The 9,200-nt window shown below is 41.5% G+C and overlaps 2 protein-coding genes across 2 annotated transcripts; both read left to right on the top strand.

The window, feature by feature from the left end:
- The first annotated feature begins 1,081 nt into the window (after positions 1 to 1,081).
- LOC145029527 (uncharacterized) lies at positions 1,082 to 1,495 on the top strand. Its single transcript, XM_078978038.1, has one exon. The coding sequence runs from the start codon at positions 1,082 to 1,084 to the stop codon at positions 1,493 to 1,495; it is 414 nt and encodes a 137-aa protein (XP_078834164.1).
- Positions 1,496 to 6,216: 4,721 nt separating this feature from the next.
- Positions 6,217 to 6,891, top strand: LOC145029526 (uncharacterized). The gene has a single exon (XM_078978037.1). The coding sequence runs from the start codon at positions 6,217 to 6,219 to the stop codon at positions 6,889 to 6,891; it is 675 nt and encodes a 224-aa protein (XP_078834163.1).
- The last annotated feature ends 2,309 nt before the right edge of the window (positions 6,892 to 9,200 follow it).

Below are 9,200 nucleotides of genomic sequence, written 5' to 3'. Positions count from 1 at the left end.
TTATATTGTCTTAAGTGTATCCATTAACCAATAGGATGATAGCATTTAGTCACGTATCCAATCAAAAGCCTCCACGTATGAAAAACTAACGTGGATTCTAGAATATATATATATATATATATATATATATATATATATATATATATATATATATATATATATATATATATATATATATATATATATATATATATATAACATGCTACTTGAAGACTCCTTTCTACTACCGCACCATTATTTCGGAAGCGTTTTGTCCAATCTCTGATTCTGAAGAATCAATGATTTACACTTGATACCAAGATTCTGGCACCGATGGAGTCACACAACGTCGGTCTCCTCCGTGCTTTGGAGCTCGCATTTTGCGTCGCCGGTATTTGGATAACTTATATATATTTAACCGACATATACACCCTCTGTATATTTCTGTGTATATTTATGATTTTATATTAATTGTGTAATTAATGTAAATTATTCCTTACTTATTTAGCCTAGATCTTCCCTAATTCCCTCTTGTAATTTCTCTGTACAGTGGGTATTTAATCCCATTATTGATCAATGAAAGGCACGATTCCTTTGTGAATTATATGGTATCAGAGCCAAGTGCTCCTCACCTCAAAATTTCTCCCTGTCATCTCAGCTACGGCTGGACATCTTCACCTCTTTTGCAATATTTCTCTTTTCTCTGATCATCTTCTCCATTAACGATGTCAGACAAACAAGACCCAACACCTGTCAAAGCTCTCCATCCCGTCTACACAGTCACGAACATACAGAACAAGATTCGTACCCTTGACGGTACAAAGGTATCTTACTCTTCATGGGTTCGATTGTTCAAACTTCATGCTAAAGGCTATAAAGTTCTTGCCCACATCGATGGTTCCGACCCTCCATCCAAGACTGACCCGACCTACGAAATCTGGTCCGAAATTGACGCCATTGTCCTCCAATGGATATATGGAACGATATCAGATGATCTCCTTGCCCGTGTGCTTGAACCGGACTCTACCGCATATGAAGCCTGGTTCAAAATTCAGAACATCTTCCTTAACAACACGAATTCACAAACCTTACCCTTCGAGCAATGCCGTCCCTTGAAGCTTATTTCCAACGTCTCAAAGACCTGGCAAGCAAACTGAATGATGTCGATTGCCCTGTAAACGAGAAACGTCTGGTCCTTCAACTTGTCCGTGGGCTGCCATCAGAATTTGCTACAGCCGGCGCCTACATCAATCAAACCCTACCTCCATGGGATACCGCATGCTCCATGCTTCAACTTGAAATTCAGCGACAGCGTGCTCGAGATTCACACTCATCCACAGAAATCGTTGCTACTGTTGAACACGACCCATCAGCAAACTCAAATTTCCGACGAAGCGAATCTGGAAACAAAGGCCGCCCTCACCAGCAGCGCAACACCAATCGTCGCGCCCAGCATCTGCATCTCCTTCTCGACCTAATTATCCATCTTCTGGGCGGCAACCACAAACCCAATTGAATAAGCGACGGTTTTGTGTCCAATCAAACACGCCCTACATGGGCTGGCTACCCACCATCATACTGGACCCAACCCTACTGGGCTTCTCCACCGCCGTGTCCATATCCCACTCAAGCTGGATGGGCCTCTCCCTGGCCTACCTCTTTTGCCCAGCAACAACCAAGACAAACACAAGCTCAAGCCAACCTCACAGAGGTAAACCCACTTGAACCTTCTGAACTTGGGGCTGCCTTTTCAGCTATGACTCTGGACCAAGAAAATGATGATTGGTATATGGACACTGGATCTACATCTCACCTCACAGCCAACGCAGGTAAAATCTCGATCCCTAGTTTGTCATCTATTAAATCCGTGTTTGTTGCAAATGGCAATCAAGTACCAGTTCTTGGATCAGGTCATACCACCTTACCCCATCATCCAAACCTATTCATCTAAAAGATATACTCCACACACCTCACACCGTCAAAGATCTTGTATCTGTTCGTAAATTTTGTCGTGATAATTTCTTTTCCGTTGAATTTGACCCATTTGGTTTTTCTATAAAGAACTACAAGACCAAGAGGCACCTCTCTAGACACGATAGCTCTGGCGATCTCTACCCCTTCACCAAGCAAGCCAACGCTCCAGCTTCATCCTTTTATGTTTCTTCTAGTTCGCCTCTTTGGCATTTTAGACTCGGTCATCCGGGGCATCATGTAATAAACTTTCTTAGTCAAAATAAAAATATTTCTTGCAATAAAAATGATTGTTTGTCTGTTTGTCATTCTTGCCAACTTGCTAAACACAAACGCCTACCATTCAAAAATTCCACATCACTCACCCTCAAACCATTCGATCTTGTTCATGCCGACCTTTGGACCTCACCCATCCTTAGCAAAACTAATTATAAATACTACCTCATCATCATTGACGATTTCAGCCATTTTACATGGGTGTTTCCCTTAAAATACAAATCAGAAACTTTTGATAAAATCAAGACGTTCCACAAATATATCCACACCCAATTCAATACTTCCCTCAAAAATTTCCAATGTGACAAGGGCGGTGAATTCGATAACCAAAAATTCCATAATTTTGCGTCTACCACCGGTCTTCACATTCGCTTCTCATGCCCACATACCTCCTAACAAAATGGCACGGCAGAACGAATGATTCGTCGCATAAACGAAATCATGATGACCCTACTAACCCATGCTTCTTTACCACCTTCCTTTTGGGTTGAGGCCCTTCATACCGCTACCTACTTACACAACATCCTTCCCACTTCATTACTTGAAAACCGAACCCCTACATCTGCCCTCTACCTAAAACATCCAACTTACGACCACCTCCACACCTTTGGTTGTGCTTGTTTTCCCAACTTAACCGCCACCCGACAACACAAACTCGCACCTAGGTCTACACCTTGTCTTTTCCTCGGTTACCCAGCCCAATACCGAGGCTATAGATGCCTTGACATGTCCACTGGTAAAGTCATTCTCTCCCGACATGTAACCTTTGATGAAACTTCTTTTCCTTATGCATCTTACACACCAAACCCACCACACAATTACTCCTTCCTCGAAACAGAACCCTCTCCTCTTCTCTTTCACCCTCCAACCACATCAATCTCTGCTACCACTCAACCACCGTCTAACCACAACTCCACTCCTTCTGCTCCCATTGAAACCCCCCACTCACCCACCTCCTCCCTCCCAACCGACCCCAACACTTCTTCCTCACCCTCTTCCAACCAAACCTCCGATATTTCGTCCCACCCTACCCCTCCCCCACCCTCGTACTACCCCCTCACTTACTCTCGGAGAAGCCAACCACCCCCTCTACCCCCAACTACGTCCCATCATCCCATGACCACCCGCTCCAAAGTTGGAATCACCAAACCCAACCCACCACTCAACCTTCACACCAACACAAACACCTCCACTATCTCCCCTCTTCCAAAATCCCATAAACACGCCCTCTCTGATCCAAACTGGCACTCTACCATGACCGATGAACATCAAGCTCTAATAGATAACAACACATGGGAACTTGTACCTCGTCCCACCAATGCTCATGTCATACGTTGTATGTGGATATACCGGCACAAATTTCATGCCAACGGGACTCTTGCACGATATAAAGCATGCCTCGTGATTAATGGAAAATGCCAACAAGTCGGAGTAGACTGCGATGAAACATTCAGTCCCGTAGTGAAACCTACCACCATACGCACCGTTCTTAGTCTTGCAGTTTCACAAACATGGCCTATTCACCGACTAGACGTAAAGAACGCATTCTTACACGGGAGTCTCAACGAGGCCGTGTATATGTTCCAACCCCCCGGTTTCACAGACCCACAACACCCAACACATGTTTGTCGTTTACGGAAATCTTTGTACGGGCTAAAACAAGCCCCGCGGGCTTGGTATCATCGCTTTGCAACCTGCATTCACACATGCGGTTTTAAAAGCACCAAAAGCGACAACTCTCTCTCTCTCTTTGTCTTCCAACAAGGCACCAAAATGGCATATCTTCTTCTTTACGTGGATGACATTGTTTTGACCGCTTCCGACGAAACAACTCTTCGACACTTTATCACTCTATTATCCAAAGAGTTTGCTATGTCGGATCTTGGGCCTCTTCATCACTTCCTCGGCATCCAAGTTAAACATCAAAATGGGGGATTATTTCTTACCCAAGAACAATATGTGGATGATATTCTTCAACGGGCGAACATGCAACAATGCAAACCATGCGCCACTCTTATCAACACCAACTCTAAACTCAGCGCAACCGTCGGCGACCTCATGCAAGACACTACTCTATATCGTAGCCTCGCTGGAGCATTACAGTACTTAACCTTCACTCGCCCCGACATTGCGTATGCTGTTCAACAAGTATGCCTCTTTATGCACGCTCCTTGCGATCCACACTTCAACTTTCTGAAACGTATACTATGATACCTCCAAGGCACTCGTCATCATGGACTTCATATTTCACCCTCCAAATCTACAAAACTCACAGCCTACTCCGACGCAGATTGGGGGGTGTCCCGACTCTCGCCGATCCACGTCCGGCTACTGTGTATTTCTCGGGAATAACCTCGTTTCATGGTCCTCCAAATGACAACCGACTATCTCCCGATCCAGTGCTGAAGCTGAATACAAAGGAGTTGCCAATGCCGCAGCTGAAACTACATGGCTCCGCAACCTTCTCATCGAGCTACATCTTCCGCTGCGCCAAGCCACAATCATATATTGTGACAACATTTCTGCCGTATATCTTACTCAAAACCCGGTTCAGCATCAACGCACGAAGCATATCGAGATCGACATCCACTTCGTTCGAGAAAAAGTTCGCATGGGTTCCCTTCGTGTTCTTCATGTTCCTGCCGATTACCAATACGCCGATATATTTACCAAAGGATTACCTCATCAACTATTCACCCGTTTCCGTTCCAGTCTCACTATTCGGCCAGCCCACCATTCGACTGCGGGGGAGTATTAACCGACATATACACCCTCTGTATATTTCTTTGTATATTTCTGATTTTATATTAATTGTGTAATTAATATAAATTATTCCTTACTTATTTAGCCTAGATCTTCCCTAATTCCCTCCTGTAATTTCTTTGTGCAGTGGGTATTTAATCCCATTATTGATTAATGAAAGGCACGATTCCTTTGTGAATTATAATATATACCAACAAAGCGTTCTTCGAGAGACTCTGTAACTAAGGCTTCTTCCTCAACTAATTTATAGTCTTCTTTTCTTTTTCGTTTTATCTCTTAAACTCTGTAATGATCATTTAATTGATTTCATAAGTATTCGTCCAATAAAAGTTTCGAATTTTGGATTTATGGCAAACAGTAGTTTAAAAAAAATGGAAACTTTGCAGAAACTTCACAGAAACGTTTCTTGGATAGCTGATACGTCACGGAAACGTTTCCACAGCGTTTCCATGGCGTATCTGTTTCTTGGCCGTTCCAGATACGGGAACGTCGCCCAAAATGGAGTTTTCGTGCTTCTTAATCATTCTCGCCATCAATAAAAAATCCTCTTCGAATCTTCTAATTTCTTTCAACCCATGCCCCGAATTGTTTATTTCCGGAATTTAATTGGAAGATCATATTGAAGTTCACACGTTTTAGGATTTACTTAATTGGATTGCTTTCATTCTTTAGTATTTATTAATAGGAGGCCTTGACATTTTGGATTGTTCCAATTATTGATCCTTTCCTTATCTTATTCACATAACTTTAGTCCTTTTATTATTGTGTTTCTTTTTCTAAGCGTAAAAGACAGGATCTCTAGTTTCCTTCCTCTGTATATATTTTTTCTTTGTATTCCCCTATTAATGTAGGTATACAAAATATACCTGACTTCCAAAATTCATATGGTATCAGAGCGGGTAACGGCTTGAACAAAACCCTAAAATCACAATCTCCATTCAACATGGTTGGGGAAGACGACAATGGCAGCGGCTCATCAAACAAGACTAACAAAGAAACATCCGACCATGGCTCTCCTTACTATATTCACCCCTCAGACTATCCGAGGCAAATGCATGTGAATGAAACATTAATCTTGATTGGGTTCAAGAAATGGAGAATTTTCTATTTGCGAAAAATAAAATAGGGTTCGTTGACGGAACCCTTCAGAAACCAGAGAAGACACACGATAATCACATGGGGTGGCTTTGATGCGATGCCATGATTAAAGGGTGGCTGACTACAGCCATGGAAAGGGAGATCAGATCTAATGTCAAATATGCTAGCACTGCCGAAGATATCTGGAACAACCTTTGTGATCGTTTCGAGAAGGAAAGCGCACCTAGGGCGTATGAACTAAACCAACTTCTCACAACAACTAAGCAAGATGGGGCTTTTGTCTCTACATATTACACCAAGCTAAGGGCACTTTGGGACGAGATAAGTTCAGTTTTTAATATACCTAAATGTTCTTATGCAGGTTGCAAATGTGGGATCAGTAAAAGACTCACTGAACTAAGAGACAAGGAGAGATTATATGAGTTCTTACTTGGACTCGACAATGAGTTCTCCATGATCAGAACCCAAATATTAGCAATGAAGCCTATTCCTACTTTAGGCGAGGCATACCATCTTGTGGCAGAAGATGAGCAGCAAAGAGCATTCTCAACTGGAAAAAGGACCAATAGTGAAACGGCTACATTTCAAGCTCACATAAAGCATGATGTTGATGTGTGGTCACATAGAAAAATGGGTCCAAGAAATGGAAAAAGAGGAGGAAACGATAAAGTTGAACATTGTGATTTTTGCGGGAAAGATGGAAACACTCGCGACAGTTGTTTCAAGCGGATCGGGTACCCGGAATGGTGGCCCAGCAAAGGGAACCAGAAAAAGGAAAAGCGAAAGCAGCTTTTGTTGAAATAGAATGAGACTTAATGAATGATAAGCATGGTGATGAAAAGATTACTATATCCGGACTAAGCAACGAATAGTATAGGGAATTTGTCAATCTTTTCACAACGAAAAAATCTCAGAATATTGATGGTACTCAACCGATAACCAACATGGCAGGTATATTTGATGAAGGTAACAATTGGTTTGTAGACTTAGGTTGTACCGAGCATATAACCCACATTATCGACTCTTTTCACAACAATGTTGAATCATGACATGAATTACCTGTGACCATACCAAATGGCGACTCTATTCCTGTAAAAGGAAAAGGAGCTTGTACTTTACCTAACGTGAGTGAAATCCGAGATGTTTTATATGTTCTGGACTTCACGTGTAACCTATTATGTGTTATCTGGTTAAAAAAAAGGACTTAAATGCGCCATAACATTCTTTCTAGATTTTTTTGTCATGCAAGACTTGAGTTCGAGGAGATTGATTGGGACGGGTAGTTGCCAACGAGGTCTATATCGGATGAAAGTCAAAGAAAATAAAAGAGAAGCCTTAGCAACAACAGGTGAAGTATGGCACAAACGCTTGCGACATGCCTCACATAGCAAACTTTCACATTTTGATTTTTTTCTTTAAGCTCGAACAATATGGTTTGTGACTCTTGTGCAAGGGCAAAGTTTACTAGATTTCCCTTTTCTACTAGTTCTATCAAATCAACAGAGTGTTTTGAACTTTTACATTGCGATATATGGGGAAAATATCGAACATCTTCAATTACGCATGCTAATTATTTTCTTACGGTTGTTGATGATTTTAGTCAGTCAGTATGGGTTTTTCTTTTATGACATAAATCTTATGCAAGTGATTGCTTGATTGGTTTTTGTAAAATGATCAAAACTCAATATAATAAAAGTGTAAAAAGCGTCCGGTGTGATAATGGGGGGATTTCACCTCGAATCACATGGTGAACTTCTACACAGAATGAGGAATTCTTCTCGAAACCACTTGTCCTCATACCCCTCAACAAAATGGGGTTGTTGAGCGAAAACATCGACATCTATTCGAGACAGCACGAGCTCTACGATTTGAAGCCAAGTTACCTTCTACCTTTTGGTGTGAGTGCATCTTAACAGCGGCTTACATCATAAATCGTCTCCCTTACAAGACGATTGACAACAAAACCCCATACAAAATTGTTTACAACCAAAAACCAAGTTATGGCCACATGAAATTTTTCGTTGTCTTGCATACTATCGCAACACAGAAACGAGAGGAGATAAGTTCGAGGAAAGGGGGAGACTGGGAATTTTCTTGGGTTACCCATGTCGCACAAAGGGATATAAGATTTTTGATATAAAGAACAAGAAAATGGTGGTGTCAAGAGATGTAAAATTTGTTGAGAATAATTTTCCCCATGATAAAGAAAAAATACAAATTGAAAGTGAAGAAGGCGATATATTTGAAGCACCCACATGGCATCATAAAACCTTTACCGATGAACAAACTATCACTAATAAAGAAGATGACCAAAGTGTACCAGTGGACCATGAAGAAGTTAATGTTCCTCAAAATATGCATGAAGGTGATTTCCCCATGCACAACAACGTTAACAGTGTGAATGTAAATTTGAATGGTATGCACATGGAGTCAAATAATTCACACACACATGAAGAAGATTCGGTGGAAGTTAATATTGAAAATATGCCACTCACTAGAGAAAGAAGGAAATAGGTTGTGGTCGGCCTACCTCGATGACTTCATTGTCAACTTGCCATCATCCATAGACCAAGCAACACCCGTCACCAATCGAGACTCCTCTACGATACATTCTATAGCTAATTTTATTTCTTACAAAAATTGCACTCATTCTGACAGTGCATTCCTAGCTGGAATTAGCACCAATAATGAGCCAAATAGTCTCAACCAAGCTGTACAAAATGTGAATTGGAGAGAAGCCATGAAGAAGGAGATACGATCCCTTGAACAAAATGGTACATGGACCCTTGAAGAATTCTCAAAAGAGAAGCGCCCGATTGATTCAAAATGGATATATAAAATAAAATACAAACCAAATGGTGAGATCAAAAGATACAATGTGAGACTAGTAGCAAAGGGTTTCACCCAAATGGAAGGCATTGACTTTCATGACACGTTCGCCCCGGTAGCCAAACTCATCACCGTTCGAACCCTTTTAGCAGTGGCGGTCAAAAGAAATTGGATTATCAATCAACTTGACGTAAACAATGTCTTCTTACACGAAGATCTACACGAAGTGGTCTATATGAAAATCCCAGAAGGTTTCGAGAAAGGAAAGGAAAAAAGTATGTCGT

This window comes from Lactuca saligna, chromosome 2 (assembly GCF_052625555.1).
Source record: "Lactuca saligna cultivar CGN05327 chromosome 2, ASM5262555v1, whole genome shotgun sequence".
Classification (NCBI taxonomy): Eukaryota; Viridiplantae; Streptophyta; class Magnoliopsida; order Asterales; family Asteraceae; genus Lactuca; species Lactuca saligna.
The sequence above is the reverse complement of the archived record's forward strand: the minus strand, read 5'-3'. Positions and strand labels throughout refer to the sequence as shown.